Source organism: Eptesicus fuscus, chromosome 9, assembly GCF_027574615.1.
Source record: "Eptesicus fuscus isolate TK198812 chromosome 9, DD_ASM_mEF_20220401, whole genome shotgun sequence".
Taxonomy (NCBI): domain Eukaryota; kingdom Metazoa; phylum Chordata; class Mammalia; order Chiroptera; family Vespertilionidae; genus Eptesicus; species Eptesicus fuscus.
In genome coordinates, this window is record NC_072481.1 from 57,211,922 (window position 1) to 57,235,315 (window position 23,394).

At 36.8% G+C, this 23,394-nt stretch overlaps 1 protein-coding gene across 4 annotated transcripts in view; it reads right to left on the reverse strand.

The window, feature by feature from the left end:
• Positions 1-23,394, reverse strand: part of ADGRL4 (adhesion G protein-coupled receptor L4) — a 119,973-nt gene that overhangs the window by 13,399 nt on the left and 83,180 nt on the right. For all 4 annotated transcript variants that reach the window (XM_028142497.2, XM_054721133.1, XM_028142494.2 and 1 more), the window contains 4 exons: positions 22,470-22,643; positions 21,071-21,274; positions 18,308-18,528; positions 18,112-18,178 (listed from right to left, as the gene is read on the reverse strand). In XM_028142497.2, coding sequence (XP_027998298.2) covers positions 18,112-18,178; positions 18,308-18,528; positions 21,071-21,274; positions 22,470-22,643 — 666 coding nt within the window. The remainder of the gene's footprint in view (positions 1-18,111; positions 18,179-18,307; positions 18,529-21,070; positions 21,275-22,469; positions 22,644-23,394) is intronic.

The window sequence follows — 23,394 nt, forward strand, 5'->3', positions numbered from 1 at the left end:
AGTGGCCCTGGGTCTGGGAGAGGCCAAGCGTCCCTGGGTCCGGGTGAGACCATGTGTCCCTGGATCCGGGTGAGGCCTCGTGCACCTAGGCCCGGGTGAGCCCAAGTGGCCCTGGGTCTGGGAGAGGCCAAGCATCCCTGGGTCCGGGTGAGACCATGTGTCCCTGGATCCGGGTGAGGCCTCGTGCACCTAGGCCCGGGTGAGGCCACGTGCCCCTGGGTCTGGGAGAGGCCAAGCGTCCCTGGGTCCGGGTGAGACCATGCGTCCCTGGATCCGGATGAGGCCTCGTGCACCTAGGCCCGGGTGAGCCCAAGTGGCCCTGGGTCTGGGAGAGGCCAAGCGTCCCTGGGTCTGGGTGAGACCATGTGTCCCTGGATCCGGATGAGGCCTCGTGCACCTAGGCCCGGGTGAGGCCACGTGCCCCTGGGTCTGGGAGAGGCTAAGCGTCCCTGGGTCCGGGTGAGACCATGTGTCCCTGGATCCGGGTGAGGCCTCGTGCACCTAGGCCCGGGTGAGCCCAAGTGGCCCTGGGTCTGGGAGAGGCCAAGCATCCCTGGGTCCGGGAGAGACCATGTGTCCCTGGATCCAGGTGAGGCCTTGTGCAACTAAGCCCGGGTGAGGCCACGTGCCCCTGGGTGTGGGAGAGGCCAAGCGTCCCTGGGTACGGGTGAAGCCAGATCCTGGGTCCGGGTGAGGCCGTGCGCCCCTGGATCCATCCGGGTGAGGCTGGGTCCCAGGCCGGGGTGAGACCACGCGCCCCTTGGGTATGGGTGAGGCCACGTGCCCCTTAGTCCGGGTGACGCCGTGCCCCTGGGTTCGGCCGAGACCAAACCAGAGGGAGTCGGACCTCCATTACCACCATTTGTCCACCATCCAGAGCTGAGGGGTCAGTGCTGACATGTACACATAAGGAACTACTGGACATCGAAATTGGGTCTCAAAAGAACTGTTGGTCCAGGGGGAAGCTCGCTACAGATTGATTCATTTGCCTGTCAGCATAAATATTATTGCTCGTCTCACATTCAGTTCTTATTAGTATATATCTAGTGACATATGATCTCGCTCATCTAGGGGAAATGATGAACAACATAGACTGAGGAACAAGAACAGAACCAGAAGCAAGGAGGCATCGATCGGACTATCGGGCCTCAGAGGGAGGATAGGGGAGGGTAGGGGGAGGGTGGGGGGAGGGGGAGAGTTCAACCAAAGGACCTGTATGCATGCATATAAGCCTATCCAACGGTTAAGTTCAACAGGGGATTGGGGCATGCGTGGGGAGAGGGGTGGGATGGGAATGGGGGGATGAGGACAAATATGTGACACCTTAATCAATAAAGAAATTTAAAAAAAAAAAAAAAAGAAGGCAGGAGAGATGAGCCAGAAGTAGAGGTCAGAGAAGACTGAAGACAAAGTGAGCCAAGAAATGTGGGAGACTCTACAAGTTGAGATTGACACTTGTCCAACAGCCAGCCAGGAAATCAATTGCATGAAAGTGAATTTGGCCAATGACCTGAATAAATATGAAAATAAATTCTCCCTCAGAGCTACCAGAATGGCTGATGCCTTGATTTCAGTCGAATGCAACTATGCAGAGAAACTAGCTGAGCCACACTACACCCAGATTTCTGACCTACAGTGCTGTGAGCTAATAGATTTGTGTTGTTTAAGCCACTAAGTTTATAGTAATAAAAGACAGCAATAGAAAACTAATACAGGGTTAAAAATACACGTGAAATACCCTATACTTAAGTGTTTCCTATTTTTTAATATAAATTTAAAATCCAGTTTTAAATAAATGCTTATTTATCAATAACTCACTTATTATTAACGTTCTAGATATTTGGTGAGTAGTCAATTATATAAAATATTCTTTATTATTTGTGGATTCTGTTTCTATGTTTCTTAAAGCAAAAAGATCCAGATAAATTTTAACTAATAAGTGACTTCCTTCCCAGGAAATCAGAAATGCATTTTGAATTTCAAGTATTTGTCAATTACTTTTGTCTGTAATACCTTCCGTTATAGGCTGTTCTCATCAGGTTGCCAGATAAGTAAGTAAAAATACAGGTTGCCCGGTTAATTTGAATTTCAGATAACCAACATATTATTTTTAAGCAATTTGTTGTTTATCTGAAAATCAAATTAACTGGTCACACTGTTTTGTATGGCAACCATTATTCAAATTAGCTGGCCACCCTAACGTCATAGCTTTCCATTTATTTTTATATCTGACTCTTCTCATATTCTAAGGACACTGGCTTCTAATTCTGACCTATGGTCAGAATTAGAAAATGGGATCACTTGTTTCTCTACATGACACTGCTAGGAAGCATTTCTTATGGCAACAGAGGCATAGAGAGGTAAAATAACTTGGCCAGGGACATCACCCTCTCCAGATAGGCTGATCCATAACTGTTTGAAAAAAGATCTCAAAGGAAGAATGGATACATTTCATTCTTGTGGCAACTGCTGTGGAACATGTGTACTGAGACTGATAAAATATTCTCAAAGTATACAGCAGATGAAATCACATCTAAAAGGTTTGAGTAAAGAATACACCCACACTTAACAGAACTCCACCTGTGCATGGTGAAGCTGTGCTAGCAAGTGACGGTTAATAAAGTGATAGTTGGAAATAAAATTTTCAAGGCTTAGATGTAAAATTGTGTTAATATAAGTTTAGTAAAAAATGTACACGTTATAATACCACAGTTTTTGTTGACCTATGGTCAGAATTAGAAAATGGGATCACTTGTTTCTCTACATGACACTGCTAGGAAGCATTTCTCCAAACCTCATCTTGTTAACATTCCCTAAGCTTGGGACTCAGCATCCTTGAGAGTATCTACAGAGCTAAGGGATACTCCTCTGCTCAGGTTGTTACCGCCAGGCTCAGTAGAGAAATGGGAGTGAAGTCTACAATTATATGAAAAAAATACATATATTAAAAGTCATCTGAAACATTGAAACATCTGAAACAACCTGAAAATATAACAAATATATTTAAGTAGGCTCTAAATATCATAAGAACATCTTTTATAAATTACTCTGGGAATAACAGTACTCATGATATTTCACTAATATCTTGAGGTTTACGCTTTAGAAGACAGCAGTGTTCTTCCCCCGCCCATTGACCACTGGGGTATACGACTGGATGGATAGTTATTCTGAAACAAAAGAGTGTTTTCTATATGCCAGACACTATTCCAAGTCTCCTCTATTTTATTAATTCATTTAATCATCGAACCAACTTAATGGGGTAAGTATTCTTTTTTTTTCTTCTTTTTTTTATTGATTTTTTACAGAGAGGAAGAGAGAGGGATAGAGAGTTAGAAACATCTATGAGAGAGAAACATCGATCAGCTGCCTCTTGCACACCCCCCGCTGGGGATGTGCCCGCAACCAAGGCACATGCCCTTGACCGGAATCGAATCTGGGACCCTTGAGTCCACAGGCCGATGCTCTATCCACTGAGCCAAACCGGTTTTGGCATAATGGGGTAAGTATTCTTATTATCATTATCATTACATTTATTTAACATTTATGGCAACAGAGGCATAGAGAGGTAAAATAACTTGGCCAAAATGATACAGTTAGGAAGTAGCCAAGCCAAAATTCATACCCAGTAGACAGGTTCCAGAGTTTATACTCCTAAGAACTTTACAAAACTAGCAAACCACAAATGAAGGACCAATAAAGAGAAGTTAAATTGACATATAAAATTTCAATAATTTAACTGTTTATACATTCAATTATATTAACTGCTAACAGTTACTTAATTTTAGAAATGGTTAAGTATAGAAGAGTAGAACATTAATGAGTAGTGATGTGGTTAGTTAACTGGCATTAGGGTTCATTGAACTTCAGATAACAGTGATGAAGATCTTGTTAAAACTGAGCAGGATTTAGTATGTTATGCCAGCAATCCCCAAAGGAGATACCTGTCCTCATTGTTCTCTGTGGTCAAAGATCTAAGAAGGTGGTAATTCTTCCTGTGCTGGTGATAAACAGAGCTTTCTATCCCTTAGCATTTGAATATAGTTACTGGGTTCATGCTAGAGAACTCCAAAGTGCAATGCCACAATGATCTATTGGGGCACAGGAAGAACATATTAGAATTCCCACTGATATTTTTCTAAAGAGAACATTAAGGTTTACTACTTAAGATAAAGATGACACTGATAGCCTTGCTTTTAACATGTCAAATAGAGTCACATATAAGATACAAGCCAAAAATAAGACTCAAGATGTCGCCAAGTGCACTGTGGGTTAAAATTCATACTGATGAATATTCAAATGAGAAAATGACAAAACTGACATTTTTCCTACTCCTAGAGTGAGTTATTTGCTAGCCGATTTGCAAGTCCATGTTAGTCAGCCAGGTTAAAATCCATGAAGATCTAATCAGATTTAATAAAATGTTATTTAAAAATTCAAATAATTAAAAAGGATATTTGAAATATGCATTTAGATTCATGGTTTTCAATCATATTTAAAGTCATGCATATCAAGTAAACACATAATTTTTCTAAAGTCAATGATACATGTTTTGAAGTCTCTTTTAATGTTTTCTATTTAATAGTGAGAGTATAAAAACGTCATGTACCATTAAAGAAACGTTCTGTTCTTTATGATGAAGTTAATTGAAATAATACATGGAAAATATTATGGCACAAACAAATACATTTTCTTTATAAATTTAAATATATATATTTTCAATAATAAAAGTGCAATTAGGGAGCATTATTGAAGATCTGAAGAAATTAGTATTAGAACAGAGTCAGTGTTGTATGTCTACCATGCAATCATACTAAAGCACATGTTTAATGTATCTTTGTAAGGTTTCAGCTCTGATAACCATTAAGTATTAAAAATAACTGAACTTAGGGCTAGACCTTGGGATTGCTGTGTTAAAAACATAATCAATATTTTGTTAAAAAATAAAATACTAATAATATTTTAGTGAGGACCATATTTAACATATTTAAATATTGTCATTACATCTTTAATCTTTTAGATTATATTTTCAAGTGTTTTATAATATACATTATATGTAGGGTTGAGCAAAAGCAGGTTGACAGTTGTTCATATGGAAAAGAATACAATAATTATTAAATAATAATAAAAGAATTTTGTGTTTCGACTACTCACAACTATAAACCTACTTTTGCCTTACCCTGCATAATGTATAATGTAATGTGCATAAAATATTAGCAAACTAGGATACATATATAATTTTCAAGATAAAAAATATACATTTATTGATGTATGAATAGCTAAATAATTTCTCTAGTTTATTATAGATTCCATTCCAATATTTAATCATCTTAGGCATTAAAAATATTTACACTTCATCTTTTTAACATGTTTGCATTAGGAATATATTAATAGCTGATTTTTTTTAGTATTTAAAAATAATTTACTGGTCTCTAAAACAGAATCAAAAGGTAGAGAGAACTAAAAATTTATAAAAATGAAGGATAAAGTGACCTTCATGGGTCTAAGTAAATGTCATGGGCTTATTTTTATAGCTGATTTTAACTCTAGATGGTTATAAGTCATAGAAAGATAATAGAAAAGGAACAAAGGTAAAGGAGAAAAACAATATGTGAAGAGTATTCCCAGCAATTGTTTGATTTAATTCAATAATGAAAACTGAGTCATAAAATCTCTTGTTAACATAAGCAAGGAAAAATGTTCCTTATACAGTATATACATGTGGTATAAAATGAAGACAGAGGTTTGCAAAAATTAACTAATTTTATAAAAAAATATGCACTATTTTATTTTTATTCAGCATCTAAGATAGAAATTGCACAATTACATTTAAATTGTACCAAAGTTATTACCAATTAAAAAGGTGAAAATTCAAGGGACATAATTGTTCCCTAAATTATTAAAAAATTTATTTTCAACGTTTAAAGGCTACTTTTATTCTTTCAATTTTAATTTTCTTTTAAAATAGTAGCAGTGTATACAGAGGTGACATCATGGTCTTCATTTACATATTAGAAATCAAATGCATAGAAAGAACCCATGGTGTGGGATTTTTGCCAATTATATTGTTTTTTAAAACCTCTGCCATTATTTGACCAAGACCTCATTTTATTCAGTTAAACATAAAATGCCAATTAAATTCCTAGTGAAAGCATGCTATAGATAGATAGGTGGATATAGATAGGTAGGTAGATAGATAGATAGATAGATAGATAGTCAGATAATGATAGATGACAGAGCAATCATTCCTAAGGGGGGAAAAAGAGATAAAGGGTGATAGGCTATAAAGAATGCTTCCTGGCCGAAACCGGTTTGGCTCAGTGGATAGAGCGTCGGCCTGCGGACTCAAGGATCCCAGGTTCGATTCCGGTCAAGGGCATGTGCCTTGGTTGTGGGCACATCCCCAGTAGGGTGTGTGCAAGAGGCAGCTGATCGATGTTTCTCTCTCATCGATGTTTCTAACTCTCTATCCCTCTCTCTTCCTCTCTGTAAAAAATCAATAAAATATATTTAAAAAAAAAAAGAATGCTTCCTGTGTTATTTCTTATGTGAAGTCTTCTCAAGAAAATCTGATTTCCATGATGATTTGTTTAAATTTCATTTGGGGAAAGAAATTGACACTTTTGACTAACTACTATGCTTGCATCATTTATTTATTAATTCAACAATATTACTTGAGTGATTACTACTTGATAAACCTCAAGGATAATATGGTGAGCAAAATTCCATAAGGTTTTGCTCTCACAGCACTTAGTCTCCTGGAGAAGACAGATATGAATTGGTTTTTAATCAGTGATTCACACTAACATGTGTCATTTTACATTGAGGAAAGTATTCCAAAGAAAATAATGGGCTTCTATGAAGGCATGTGACAAAAATATCTGGACTGGTGAGCTGAGCCTGCAGGACTTCTTCCAGAAGTATAGTTTGAATTGATATCTGAAAGTCAAACAGGAGTCAACTGAATAAAAGGGTGGCTAGAGGGAGGCCACAGGGAGTGTTTTGGTGCAGAGGTGCTGACGTGGGAAGGTACATGGAACCTCTGAGAAGCTGTGAAGCAGCCAGTGTGATTAAGCTGCAAAGGTCTACGGGACAGTCTTGTGAGATGAGGTTGAGCAGCAGGTGCCAGAACATAGGTGGCTCAAAGGTGGAGTGTCCACCTTATCCCTATTTGATAGGGCCAGTATTTTTCATGTCTGTTGCCCTGTGTTCTGTTCAGTTCAGCATTTATCTGAGTTTTTTAATTTGCTTACATCTTAGACAAGCTCAGGTATCTTTGGTAAGCTCCACGTCCAGTTCCTGCAGTGTTTTAGTGACTGTGTGAGGCTCACATGTGCAGTGATCATTCTAACTTTCACATGTTGAAATATGAAAGATAATCAGCGATATCTCACCTCTCTTTCCAGACCGTATCCAGATATGGTGTGAGCATCAGCTTGCGTTCAAATACACTTAGTGGTTAGGGACAACTACCTCCTCCCTGTCAGGGAGCAGTGGAAGGAAGATTCCAAATGCTGTCATTGTCAGGCACACAGTGCCCTATTCCAGATCATTTTTACACTGTAGAAAAAACTACTTTCAAAATAGATTTTTGAATGAGATGTTTTATAGGTCCATCAATACACTGAAATCAGTTTGAAGTACTTTTATCACCCACGATCACTCTCAAAATGTCCAAAGTTTGATAGTAAACTAATATAATTCTTATCATAGGCTTTGTTAAAAGTTTTAGACTTGACCCCAAGAGCAATGTCAAGTCAAGAAACATGTAAACAGGGCTGAAGAAATGTTCAGCTTGGCTTTTCCAAAACATTGCTTCAAACTTACCGATATATTGTCTTACAGTTACTTGCACATGACTCCTTGGGATGTTTTTTGAGAGCAAGGTTTCTCCATTTATCCTCCCTTACTTACTAGCACAGCCTTACTTGGGACTTTAATACTTAACAAATATTCTGAAATATTCAAAATGTACCTATTTTCCCCCAGTTTTTTGTTCTTTTTATACTACCTGAACTTTTATTTTGATTTAATACTACCTATATGAATAGGTTAATATTAATTAGAGAAAATCATAAGGATTTTTCAAAGATTCCAAAAACACACACTTCTCCCCCAGCCCCCGCCCTGAAGAAAATAACTGTTCATTAGAAATATAAGATTAAGGACAATTTAAATGGATAAAGCTTTTAATTCACCTTTTAGCTTTTTCTTTCTTAGAAAAAAAATTTTTTAAGGATTTGAGCAATTAGATGTTATACAGGGCATTGGAAATTGCTTAATGATACCTATCAATTTAAATACAGTAAACATCCAATGTATGTATGCCATATATTGATCTATGATCTGATGCAGTCAGGATTTTAGATGGGATATTCTGTTTAGTTGTGGGATAGTCTTGACAAGTATTTAGATAAAGTGATACAAAATGAGGGAAGAAAAATTCAAGAGTTCCTTCATTTTCAATAAGATGGAAAGTAATTTATTCTGACATCTTTGCTAAGTAAAATTAAGAATTGAAAGTTTATAAATAACTTTTAGAAGGTCTGCGATTGCCAGGTCTCTCAAAACTCACCCTGAACCCATTTGTGGAATTCAGGAGATAGAAACAAGTGTTTCATGGACCTAACAAAGATATTCCCTTCAATCTCCTGTGCGTGGGAAGAGGAAAGGCTATGTGGTAGTGAAACAGCACAGAAGGAGAATTTGCAAATCATTGAGCTTGCCTTGACCTGTTAGTAGCTGCGTGATCCTGAGTAAATTGCTTAAGCACTCCAAGCCTCAGTTTCTAATTAATTAAAATACAGATAAAATGGTGGTTCTTACTGAAATAGTGTGAATTAAACAGTACTGACTAAAGGATGTGCACTAACATGGAACAACTTGGGCTTTTTTTATTTTCTATCTAATACAATCAGGAGGAATATTTTTTTCATCAGAAGGAATTTTAAATATTCTTTTCTTGGGAAGCCCTGAAACTAGGACACAACATTTTCACATGAGTAACGGAAATCAAGACAGAGCCATACAGATAGTCCATTCTCTCAAAATGAGTAATTTATATTTTACAGGAAATACTGAAGGGAATAGAAGGATATAATAAATATAGAGAATATTAAATATTTTCAGATGTGTAGAATAAGAGCTCTACAAATGTTAATAAATACTGATTCAAAGAAGGCCTTGCTCACTCTTCTTGCAGATCAGCTTGGGCAAGGACACTTATGCTGGGAGGATGACCAGAAGTATAAGGCTCTAGCTGGTTTGGCTCAGTGGATAGAGCGCCAGCCTATGGATTGAGGGGTCCTGGGTTCGATTCTGGTCAGGAGCATATGCCTAGGTTGCGGGCTTAGTCCCCAATGGGGGGCGTGCAGGAGGCAGCCAATCAATGATTCTCTCTTATCATTGATGTTTCTATCTCTCCCTCTCCCTTCCTCTCTGAAATAAAAAATACATTTAAAAAAAGTATAAGCCGAAACCGGTTTGGCTCAGTGGATAGAGCGTCGGCCTGCGGACTCAAGGGTCCCGGGTTCGATTACGGTCAAGGGCATGTACCTTGGTTGCGGGCACATCCCCAGTAGGGGGTGTGCAGGAGGCAGCTGATCGATGTTTCTCTCTCATCGATGTTTCTAGCTCTCTATCCCTCTCTCTTCCTCTCTGTAAAAAATCAATAAAATATATTTAAAAAAAAAGTATAAGAATGATCAGAACATGCAGTGTGCTCTTGGCCAAATTTAAGGGTTTTTATAAGTTCTAAATGAATATAAGCTTGGAGGTTTTGTCTATTAGCTACATAAGAACACACATAATTTGCTTGAGTGTAACAGACCTTCTCAAGGAATTAATACAATTCTTTAAAAAGCCATAAATAGCAGGACACCCATTTGTGTAGTCACGAAATCTAGTGAAAATAAAAAAAAATACGTTATCTCTTACAAAATGCTATTACTATTTTTGTTTTGATGTACTACTGATGTTTGTGAGTATTAACTAAGATGTTAAAGGGTTTTGTAAAGATTAGAAGATTATACAAATGTAAAGTGAAGAACAATTCTAAGGACTAGCTTGCTCTACCAATATCCATAGTTTCCCTTTCATCATACAGCACCCCTCACTGTAAAGCTATGATTATAAAAATATCAGTGACAAACTTCATCATGGTCAGTTATTTCTAATAGGGTTTGGGAAACCTAAGAAATTTTTTTTCAGTTTTTTTTTAATCTCTAATTTATGTGAAGTTATTAAATTTTTTATAAATTTTTTAGTATGAATCCCAAGGAGATTATCTGTGAAGGTATTTCCAGTAAGAATATAATTCCCATGTATGGGAATACATTGAAAACTACCAATGCATTATTTAAGATGTTTTTAAACTCCACTTTTTCTTTTAAAATCCCAGCTACCTATTGTTTCAAGAAGGTCAGAATAATATGAAAAAAGTAGCAAGATGTTACACGTACTAAAATGTTTAGTAATACATAATATGGAGGAAAGGTTAGAATATTAAAGCACCTTAAACTACAGAGGTCACGAAAAGATGCACCTAACAAATATGATGCCATTAAATTAAAACATGTAATCAAAATGTTAATGCTGTTATCCACAACAGTTAAAATTTACAGTGGTTAGGGTTTCTAATATAGCTTCAGTGGGGTCATCTAAAAGACATTACCCAAACAATAATTTTAATTCTTTTAAAAATATTTATGCCATTTAAAGCAAGCGGCAAAATAAACTTTTATATAAGAGACTTAATATCAAAGTCTAAACTAGTGGTTTCCAATGAATAGAAACGGGGCTATTGTCCCCCATGGAACATTTGGTGTGCCTGGAGGCATTTTCGGTTGTCATATACAGATAATGGTGGTGGTGCTACTGGCATCTGGTGAAAAGAAGCCAGAGATTCTGCTAAACTCCCTATAATGTACAGGACCGCTGCTACAAAATGTCGGTCCAAAATTTTGGTCAATGGTGCCACTATTGCAGAACTGTGGTCTATCATAATCCTTCACTCGGTTTTATATGTTATAATTTAGCCATTTAGACGGCACGGTAGACAACATGTAGTGTTGGCAAAAATGTCAGAAAAAAGGACATTCTCATATTGTTGGTGGAAATATCAATTGAAGTAAATGTTTCATAGGCAATTTGTAAATTTAAAAATCTGCCTCTTCTTGCATTTCTACTTTTAAGAAGCACTTTCTAACCATTTTACATTACGTATATATGTAACTATATTGGAACACGAATTCTCTATTCAGCATTATTTGTAATAAGAAACTATTTGAAGCAAATGTTCATTAGTAAAGAAGAGGTTAAATAAATTAGAGCACGGTCATAGTAGGCAATGATAAGAAATGGTAGAATTGTATATTCTAACAAAGATTAATATGTTATATTGCAGGTTATAAATAATTCAGGTTGCTTGAATTTATAAACAAAATTCTTTCTTAAATTTATGTAAATAAATTTATATGTGTGTGTGCCATGGCAAAGGTCAGGAGGGATCCAGAGTAACCACTAAGAAAAAGAGTAGTCACTGAGAATATGAGTATGGGGTGAAATGTTCACTATTTACTTTACACAGTCTTGTAATGTTTTCATTTTTATTCAAGCGTGGGAAATTTGTGAAATTAAAAAATGTATTAAGAATGCATCACATAATAGTAAATATATACATAAACATGTCCATCTTGTAAGCATTATGTAAGGAATTAACTTTGAGTAGGTTTTACCAGGTGTTTCCTGGTGAAAGGGAATTAAGGTGGTGTAGACATGGATAGAACAACTGGAGGAGGCCACTATAAACAACTAAGTGCAGTCTGGCAAACTTGAGAAGAAGTGGTTAAGAGTAGTAAAATAGAAACACTTGTAATTTGAATTTAAATGAAAGCTTATATTATATAATGAAAATACTTTATTTAGACATAGTTTAATTAGTATTTGCTTCAATCAAGGAAACTATTCTTCAATATTGAACATGTCAATGGAAAACTTCAATTTCTACTTAAAAGTTAAATGATTTTCGCAAATTCTTTTTTATATTTCTGTACTTGAACCTAATCCCTTGCATGGTTTTAGTTGGAAGAATACGGCAATAAAGATGAAAAATGTCAAAGAAAGAAAGAAATTATCTTCAGTTTGCAGCTTTCTTTACAAAGATTTAAAAGCCTTTTTTTTTATATACAGTGCAATCTTTCAAAAGCATGGCTAGAAATTTTCATGTATAGTTACAATCTTACCATTCTAAAGGTGATGATTCATAGATGGAATTAGTGGGGTCACTGGCTCATACTTCAGAATTCTGAGAGATCCTTATTATTAATGAGCCAATACCTGGGGAAGTACTTACATTTGATCAATGCAGGAAATGTTGCTATTCAAATAACTAATCACTCACAGTTATCAGAATAGATGAAATGCTTGAATGTTCCTTTCAAACAACATAACTAAGGGTAGAAAAAACTATCAGTGCTGAACTAACTCAGTTTTTACTAGTTCACATATTGTTTAAGAGGCATTTTATATTATAACTAGAGGCCCAGTGCATGATTAAATCATGCACGTGTAGGGTCCCCTAGGCCTAACCTGCCATCCAGGCCATATCCACTGCCCCGCAAAGCCTAGCATGCTCCACGGACACGGCTAGCAGCCTGCTCCTCGCTTTTGATGGCGGGGGTCCACTGGTGTTGGAGCGGACACACAGCTCCCTGCTTTTGATCGCGGGGGAGCTGGGAGCTGGCTGTCTGTCTGCTGGTGCACCAGGCCTTTCGAAAGGCTGGTGCACCAGCAGACAGACAGCCAGCTTCCCCGCTTTTGCTCCCCGCTTTTGGTGGTCCGCAGCAGGACGTGGGCTCGCTGCCCCAGAGGCCCCTTCTGTGCAGCAGCACAGCCATGGCGCAGACGCTGAGCTCTCGCTGCCAGCTCAGCGTCCCGCCGGCCCAATCAGCCACCCCGGCCACCCCGAGTCCCGCCCCCTGCGCCTCCCGCTGGCCCAATTGTGGGAGTAGTGGAGTGATGGTAATTTACATATTACCCTTTTATTATGTAGGACTAGAGGCCAGGTGCACGAAATTTGTGCACTCAGGGTGGGAGGTCCTTCAGCCCGGCCTGCACCCTCTTGCAGTCTGGGAGCCCTCAAGGGATGTCTGATGACAGCTTAAGCCCGCTCCCCATGGGGAGCAGACCTAAGCCAGAAGTCTGACATTCTTAGAGCCACTGTGCTCGCCGGTGTAAGCCTGGCTTTTGGCTGAGTGGCGCTCCCACTATGGGAATGCATTGATCACCAGGGGGTGTCTGCCCCCGGGTGGTCAGTGTGCGTCATAGTGACCAGTCATTCATCATTCGGTCAATTTGCATATTAGCCTTTTATTATATTGGATCCCAAACCAGACATGCCCCAGTGCTCTGTTCATAAAAGCAAGCAAATATCACCTAGCCCTTACTCTGTAGATTAGCTATAAACCTGGAAAAGTTTTCACCAAGTTGTGTATTAATTAATGATAAGATATTAGGCAGAAAAAATTTGCAGGAAGTGGCAGGATTATTGATTGCAAAGGCCCAAGAAAACATCCAAGGAATAGCAACTATTCTAAGGGGCATAAAGTTCTTAGAGGAGTTGTTTAGGGGGGATATACAGTGTGAAAAAAGGCTGAAAATAGGCAAGGTTCAGCTAGATTTCTGAGGGTTTTATGTACTAGCCTATGGCATTTGGTCTATTGGCAAAAAAACCACAAAACTATCAGAACTGGTATTAAGAAGATAGGCCATAGATTAATTTTCATGAATGTGAGTTCCAGCTCAGGTAATTACTAGCTGTTGGGTAAGATATGTAATCACTCTATGCCTTGATCTATCCAACTTCAAAATAAAATAAATTGGGTGTGTGTGCCCACATACACACGGTCATTTTGAGTTGTTTGTATGATTAGATTGAATGTGCTAACACATGGAGAATATTTACATTAATGCCAGAAATATATTAAGATTTAGCATTAACGTTCTTATTTTTCTTATTAATAGTTCCCATTATCTGAGTTTATTATAGACAGATTAAACAAATGGGAGAGAATGGCAGCAGAAAGATAGGTTAGAAGACAATTGCAAAAGAAGCAAAGTAAAATGAAAAGGTGGGCTTTCAATTAAGACAGAAATTTTTAAGTTCTAACATCAATATTATCTGTAGACTTAGAACCTTGGACCAATGACTTAACATTTGAATCAAATCCTATTTTTTGTTAACTATAAAATTGGATAATAATGTGAGTGATTTAAGGAGACTGAGTATTAACGTATTAGCTGTGTGTTTCAAAAGCAATTGCTGCTCAAAAAATTGCTCATTTAAAAGTTCTATTAGTAACATTACAACCTTAATAAAGGATAACAATGGTTTGACTATGAAAATCGAGAAGAAGCAGGTACAGGTACATTTATGAAGGTAAAATTTTGATAAATGATGACATTTAGACAAGGGAGTGATGAAATATGAAATATGATTCTTGAATATTTTTAATGACACAGATGATAATTTTGTTTTGTATGGTGTTGTTTTATTTACAATGGTTACTATTTTGTTTGTGCCCTTTGCTTTCCTTTAAAAGGAAATCTGGCAAGTATACAAGCAGCTTGGTAGACACTTAAGTTCACACCTAGAATCTATTGCATGTGAAGCAGAATCTGCTTCTTGCCCCATCCACAAACAAGTCCCTCCCTCTCAATGAAGCTTTCTTGAATGATTATTATATCCCACATTAATCTCTCCCATATCCAATCAGTATTACTTATACTTCATTATATATTGTTCTTTATCATTTTTTTTGTATTCTCCTCATTAATACTACAGTGATTTGGGATAATGTATATTTGTTTGTTTTGTTTTCACCCATCATATCCACACCACCCAAGTAACATGGTAAACTTATAATAGGGCTTGCCTACTAGAATATTCCCAGTCATAGAATGACTAGAGGCCCGATGCATGAAGATTTGTGCAAGAATGGGCCTTCCTTCCCCTGGCTGACGGCACTGCCATTGCTCCAGCTGGAGCCGCCTTTCTGCCTTCGTTCTGGCCCGGAACTGCCTTTCCACCTTCCCACACTGCCCAGAGGCCCGGAGCTGCTGGGGTGGTGCGGAATGCCTGCGTCATTGCCATAGCGAAGACACAAGCATCCCGCCCCGCCCCCGGCCGCTCGGCGCCTGCTTATGCAAATTAACCCTCCATCTTTGTTGGGTTAATTTGCATGCTCACTCCTGACTGGCTGGTGGGCATCATGAAGGTACGGTCAATTTGCATCTTTCTCTTTTATTAGTGTAGATGATTTTCAAGAAGTAGATCTGTATAGATGAGTGTGGAGGCAGCATACTATTTCTTCATTAACAAAGCTCAACTCCTCTGCTTTTGGGGGCTAGAATGCTCTAATCACCTCTTGGTGATGGAGGAAGCTTCATGGCATCACTTTGGTTTATTTTGGTTCGTATTACTGCTAGTAATCTTGGTTTATGTGATGACCTCCACTTAGATAGTAAATGTAATTGTCTTGATGTTTATAGTATTTCCTTTACATCTTGGCTCCTTCTATTCTTCAGAGAAGGGCAGCCATGTCACCATTTAACCTCACCTCTATTCAACCCATTCTTTTACTTGTATATAACTTCACTTGACCTGGCAACCTTCCGGGCAGCCCCACAACTTCTCTCTACTTCTCTAACTTTTCTGTGCATATAGAACAGTTAGTAGCTTTGTGTGTTCCCCCATCATTTTATTCCTGGGCAGGCTATATAATAATCCTATCCTTCCCTGCTGTCAAGGGAAACTCCAGTAAGCATGTAGTTTGCAAGAAATTTCAAATGAAAGCAGGTCTAGTCTTTATATTCATGTTTATTCCACTGTCAAGGGACAAAGGTCAAGCTCCCATAAAAACTGTGCTCATCATGAAAATTCTAGAGTCACACCAGCATTCAATGTGTCATCAGGGTGATAGTTTTACTACCATATTTTCTGGCGTATAAGATGACTTTTTAACCCAGGAAAATCTTCTATACGCCCAGTCGTCTTATATGCCGGAAAATACGGTATTTCTGATTCCATTTTCTACAAACCTTTCGAATGTTCCTCCACAGCTTGTCTTTAGGAGAAAGGGGGGCACCTAACTTTCTTCTCATAGGCAGAGAAAACTTTTTCATATGGAATATTATATTCTCCCAAAGGCCAAGGACTCCTAACTCTGAGCCACTACCCTGGCCCTCTTCTCCAGTCCTCTTACTTGGCTAGAGGTGTTCCTACAATCTCTCTGTAAGACTCATGGGAAGCCACCCAACCTGCTGGTGGCTCTTTTCCAAATGCCTGACACTCAATATTTCTTTTCTTTAATCTCTAGACTGAATACTGTTTTAGGACTGTGAGAAAAGTTTCACCTAACTTTTTTTGTTATATGAAAGTATACTAGTAGTAGTGCTAGTAATAGTAACAGTATGAAGAAAAGAAAAATGAGAATGAAAAAAGCCAGCATTAGCACAGAAAGTCAGGAATAACTAGAGTGAATGAATTCACTTCAATCCAGTAATTATTTAAGGAATGTCTGCAGTTTTTAAAGATAATACAAATGATAAACAATTTTAGAGTAAAACTAAGCTGCCTCATACATTTCTTAAGTAGCTTGACCCTCTGGTTGAAAGGAATAATTACATATTGAAACTGTATGAAAGATAAATCGGTACATTAATTCCAAACTAGGACAGTGTGACGTTGTTCATTTAGGTTTCTAGGAAAGTTTGCAAGACTCATTTTTAGAAAAGCCCATCTAAAGTCTGTGGACTTTACTATAAAACAAGCCGCAGGTTTTTTTCTTTATATAAGAAAAAGTAAAAAAAAATTCAGGGAACACTTTCTTTTGTTTTACTTTAGATAGACTGCTGTTTTTCCTGTTTTTAGTATACTTTCTACTTTTCATCTAAAGTACAAGAATCATTGATCCACAGAACTTACACTTGTATGAAAAAATGTCAGAGATAGTCCATTCTGTAGAGTAATTCGGTAAAATTAGAATACATACAACATGTCTTCACAAAAAATACTCATATCAGGATGACATATGAAAATATGTGAATGGGACACTATAATACACTAACTCTGAAATAATTTTAGCTAAAATCTAGGTAATGGTTTCTTTTTATATTACTAGATTTTTTGTGAAAATGACAAATTTATGTGACAAAAATAAATCTTGACAGAAATTCTCTGCTTTGTATTTCAAGTCTTCTCCATTGAGCAGCTTTCATAACAATAAAAACACATGGGGAAATAGTGAGAGGGAAAACATTTTTAAAAAATACCTAGTTAGCTTATGGTCAAAACATATGGGACAAAGTTGTCCAAAATATGGTCATAACTCCTCCACTGACAATTCATTTCATCCTGGAACCTTGCCTGACCTCCCAGATTCATTGACAGACTATTATATTCAGAATGGCTTTGAAAACTTACAGCCCTTAAAATGCTTCTGAGACACATAAAAATGTTTTTATTTAGAATGGAACATATAACACCTGCCACATTTGTAGGTTTGAAACCACTTCCGATAAGAATTAAAAGACCCTCTTTCTAGCTGAAAAAGGACTATCAGTATGATTTGTCTGCTCATGAGAAATAGAGGGTTCTTTCCTCAGATGTCGCAATTTAGTGTAAAATCACTTTCATGATAACAGGGTACACAGGATGATAACACTATAAAGATGACAGTCTAATCTTCAAAGTTCACTGATCATCGATAAAATATAAAGTAACAAACACATGTGAAATGCCATATTATCAGCTGGTTGGGACATTCTAGGTATTGAGGTATGCTGAGATACTACTGATAAATGGGAAATGTTTTTTTCTATATGTTATGCAGAAATATATCCTCCTCCAGGAGGGGTAAATGATTGTAATAGGTTTGAATTTAAGATGCATATATATTTTTCTTATAGGGATACAATATATTTAAATGTTAAGTGATATACTTAAAGTGCTCAAAATCATTTATCCCCCTCAGAATAATGCCTAATGGCTGAAAATTTTAAGCCCTCTTTATCACTTTTTAAAAAAATTCTAGCTATGACTTTAAATATACGTACAAGAATGATTAGACATGCTGGTCCTATAAAACTCCAAATAAAGTTGTTTTCTGTGCTAAGCCAACACCTGAAAAGCAAATAATAGATAAAAATCTATGAATGTGCTTGTATGTACTTTAACAAAACAAAAATTTCAGTGATATACAAAGCATATTCAGAATTGTATTTCAAATGCTTTAAGATCATCTTAACTTACACTTTGGTGGTGCCATAATATCTATATCCTAATGATGCTGAAAATCCAACTACCACAGCTGGGCTGAGATAGCCAAAGATATAAAAATTCTTGTGCAGAAATCCCTTGTTGTAGATAACTCCGACAACAATTAGATAGAGGTGGATGCCTTCAATGCACATCCATGCAAAGGCAGCTAAAAAGAAGTAATGCAGCAGACCAGCAATGATCGAACAAAAGAGCTAGAAACAAACAAACAAACAAAAAGGCACGTAAGAAATGTTTGCTTAAACATTACCGTATCGTATCGCAAAATCTTGACATTCTCTGTAAATCACTTTTTATAATGCCTGATTCCATTAAAATATTCCTGGCAAGTGTCAGCTTTTTAAGATGTACCACTTACAGCTGACTTGAAAGAACTGTGCTTCATCAATGTAAATATTCACCAATTCTGTGATAGAATTAAGTTACTGTCTTTGTCCAGAGAGTTAGTTATACACTTACATAATGTGCAAAATGATAAATTGTGAATTTACATGTAAACCATTGATGTCTCATTGATTTAAGTTTTGGAGATGACTTCACTCTATTTTATGCAGGCTCAAAGGATAAAAATGATTTCTAACACTATGCTAAACAAACCATAATATCTTTATTAAGTGTCAAACATTGAATTTGTAAAACAAAAGATGACATATTTTACAAAATATCCATTGAAGAAACACTTTAAGTTATAAGATTGCCAGGTAAATTTGAGATGATTTCAGTTAAATATTATTTATTAGTAATTACTTGATATCTATTATTGGAGTTAGGCTTATAGAAATAACAAAAGAAGTAACTACACACTTCTGTATTAATAGAACTAATACAACCTATTACAGAAGTGATAACATAATACATACTTATATATCTACTAGAGGCCCGTGCACAGATTCGTGCACTGGTGGGGTCTCACAGCCTGGCCTGCACCTTGTTGCAATCTGGGACCCCTTGGGAGATTTAGTAGTACACTAAGCAGCAGGTGTACAGGGAGGAGCCCGAGCCTGGGCCAGGAGCCATACCGCTCCCACTCATCCTGGCCCATTGCACCTGCCACTGCTGCAGCTGTGCTCACCAGCTGTTAGCCTGGTGTCTGGCACCCGTCAGTCAGCTGAGCAGTGTTCCCACTGTGGGAGTGCACTGACCACCAGAGGCAGCTCCTAAATTGAGTGTCTTCCCCCTGGTGGTCAGTGTGCATCATAGCAACCAGCCAAATGGTTGTTTGGTCGTTCGGTTGCTTAGGCTTTTATATATATAGATTGTATTCATTAAAACCGTATCATTCAAGCATAAATGAGATTGCATACTAAAATACATTGGAAAGTACTATGTAAGGTTGAGAACAGAGATCAGTGGTGATGAAAATTTGGGAACCACTTTAGTGAGGGCATGAAATATGAAATATGGCTTGAAAATGGGAAGAATTTGCTAGATGAAACAGAATAAAAAAGAAACACTTTATAAGAATAAATATATAAAGTATATATATAAAATTGAGAGGTGTCCTACTACCACTGCAAAACAAACAAACAAATAAACAAACACCAGACATGTCTAATGTATATTATTTAAAATAGATGCTTTGCAGCATCTACTTCAGAAGAAAACCCGATAGCCAATGGTTAGTTTAATACTTGAAAGATTTCTAGAAACAATGGAGAAATGGAGGCAATTTCGTATTCCTTGGCATGACAATGCACTTATCCAGGCTCCACCTGCAGGAAGAGCACCTGGACCCATGGCCATGACAATGCCCTTCTCCAGTGTCCACCTGCAAGAAGAGCAGCTGACCTGGGGCTTCTAGCTGCTGCACTAGGAAAACCATTGCTGTGCTTATGTTTCCCCTGGGCTGCTGCCAGCCCATGACCTGGCAGAGCAGGCTTTTAAGATGTTCCTGTTTTCTGAGAGACAGAGGATTCTTTGTCATGTGACTTCGGCTCAAGGTCTTCTGAAAGGAGTCCTGAACAACCATGCTGAACTTTCTTTAGAATGTACTGCTGGGTATGGGACAGAACTAAAAAAAGGAGACTGAAATTCATTTCTAGCATTAAATTACTAGATAAGTTGTAAAAAAAAGAAGAAGAACTGCACTGATGGGTAAAAGGCTTCCACCCACCCCTCTTGCTTTCCTTTCTCCTTCACTTGGGATCAGACCTGAATCTTAGTCTGATGGCTCTCCAAGTCTTTCTCTTCTCATTTTCTTTCATAGTCATTTCATCTAATAAAAGCATTACATGTTTAATTCCATTTTAGTGTCTGTTTCAAGGAGGACCCAGACCAAACACAATATGGAAAACTATTTTATAAGGCCCTCGGTCAATAATGGTGAAAATGGGTAGTGGGTAGTTAATAAAGTGTAGTAACTAGGTAGATCCGATATATCATATTTCAACCTATGAATCCTTGCTGCTTTTATGTTCAGGCCCTGTGTTAAGATAAACTTTATTTCCAGTTCTCTCCTCCTGCCTTTGTTTAATGCCCATTAAAATCAAAACATTTTTGCAAAGTTTTCATTTGCCCCAATAGTTCCTCATAATGAAGGACATTTTAGTTAATGGAATTGGTAGGCAGATTGCTTAGATATGTTAGCATTATTAAACTTAGAAAAGACTTAAGAACAAAGTTTATATTGTGTTTCCCCATTAAACCCTTCATTATAACTCATATTTCTATGACATATATACTTAGGAAACTACACATTTAGAAAATAAAAATAGAGAGTAAAGGAGATCTACATACCTTATTAGAATTTGTATTGATCCCAACCAGAAAAACAAGTTCAGCAAGGAATAGGTTACAGCAGAGATTTTTGTGAATTGTTGTCCTGGTGCTTTGAATTTCACTAAAGAACCAGAAGGTAAAAATGCATATGGACAGGCAAATCAGAGAAATAATTATTCCTAGTTGAGTGATCCTTGTAAGAATATTATAATCTTTGATACCCTAAGGGAAAATAATAATAAAGCTGTTAAGAGAATAACTCAGTAGCTTGTCAAAGGAACTACACCATATAATGAACTTTCATTTTTGGTGAAACATTAATCAAAATATCCATAAACTGTAAAAATACAAATGTGCATTTAGATGACTTGAAAATGCTCAATATTCAGAGGAATGTGATATAAATCATGAGGCACTTTAACAGTTCTATAATTAGTGAATTTTTTTCTAGGCATAGTATATATATTAGTATATGGTTTAATACTGTTATCATCATCAGTTTCATGATATTAGAATGGTAATTCATTATTGTAATGTGAACATGGTTAATTTTAACAGATTTATCAGTGGTAAGACCAATTCTTATTTCTATGCAGCGATTCATCTAAAACACATTAACAAAGGTATTAGAAATGCTGAACATATAGTGTCAAATAACTATAGTTGCGAGATTTTGAAATGAGAAAGTTTGGTTTTATTATAACTAGATGAATATTAATATTTTATATACAGAATAGAAGTTTCTTTGCTTACTTAACATTCAGAAAAGAAAGCATCTTTATGACTGGTATTATGGTTAGGAAGATTTTTTTGTATATGTTTATGTGAAAATGACCCTAATTAAGATTATCAAACAGATATGTAAAATAATATTATATAATGTAAATGCAAGATATTACTGATGTAACATACACATTCTAAAGCTATTCACCTTAGAGAGACTTTTCATGTTTAAAAATCTTGTGGGATTCTATTAAAACATGGTATTAGCTATGAATGTGCTAATTCTTATTGACCAGGTATCAAATATGTTTTACTAAACTTTATTGTAAGAATAAACTTTGTATACAAAGCCAAAAATCCTTAAAGTCCAGTATACATTAGAATGTATAAGTGGTCTTTAAAGGGACCATTGAAAACAAAGAGTCAATGCATCAATAGTAGTGCACAATCTACTACATATTTAGTCTAGGTAAGTCCTAGACTAAAAATAAGCTAAAATTCAGTCTAGATATGTCATAGAAGGCAAGTGAGAAAAACAAAAGCAAAGACTATAAAAAGATAATATTGGAGTTTCATCCATTAATGAAATATGCTATTTACACCCAAAGAAAATATATATAAAGTAATTATTCTCTTAAATGACACAAAAAGAACACATGGTGACTTATAAATATGAAGTAGGAAATTGCCTTACAATGGAAGTACCAGAAGACATCAAAATGGCAAAATGTGTCAGATGATTACAGCTGCAAGAAGTGTGTGTCTCATTGGAGTATGTTAGCTCACAGCCCTCTAAGGACCAGCTGCCATTCATGGTGTCAGGGGAGTAGTTCCAAAATGCACATTGACTCCTGTACTTATCTGTGGTCTGAAAAAGAGACATTTTACTGATGGAAAAAAGAGAAAAAGTTACACATATGGCATCACTTTGTAATATTTAAAATACCATTTGCATATCAATATAACTAAAACCATGTCTAAAAATTTAAGCGTAAGTCAATGCTAATGAGTGAAGGATGTTTTTATATGGGAAAATTGAAGTTAACATTGCAACAATGCCATATTTTATCAACTCTGTGTCACAAAATTGTTGTGAAAATGATTCATTATCAAATTAGATCATGTGTGTATCATTTAGAAGAGTGCATGACACTCATAATTATATGATATTTATACAATATTAATTGTTGATCTGGGTACTACAAATACAACACTGAACAAACAGAAAAAGTATTTGTATTGTTGACCTTACATTCTCATGAGGAGAAGTTATTAAACAAGAAAAATAAACCAGGGAAAGGAGATATAAAGTAGTATGGAGTTTCATGTGAGGAGGTCTCTCCGAGGAGATTATATCTAAGTGAATACCTTAATGTAGTGAGAGCATGAGCTCTGGAGAATGGGGAAGAGAAGGTCCCAGAGACTTGGAATGGAAAATGAGAAAGCTATGAAGTGAGACTGAACAGGGACTTTCCAGAAACATGTAGAAATCAGTGTAGTTAGTGCACAATGAATGAGATAAAGAGTAGTAAAGCCCTGCCTGGGTGGCTCATTTGGTTGGAGCACTGTCCCATACACCAAAATGTTGTGGATTTGATTCCCATTCAGGGCATATACCT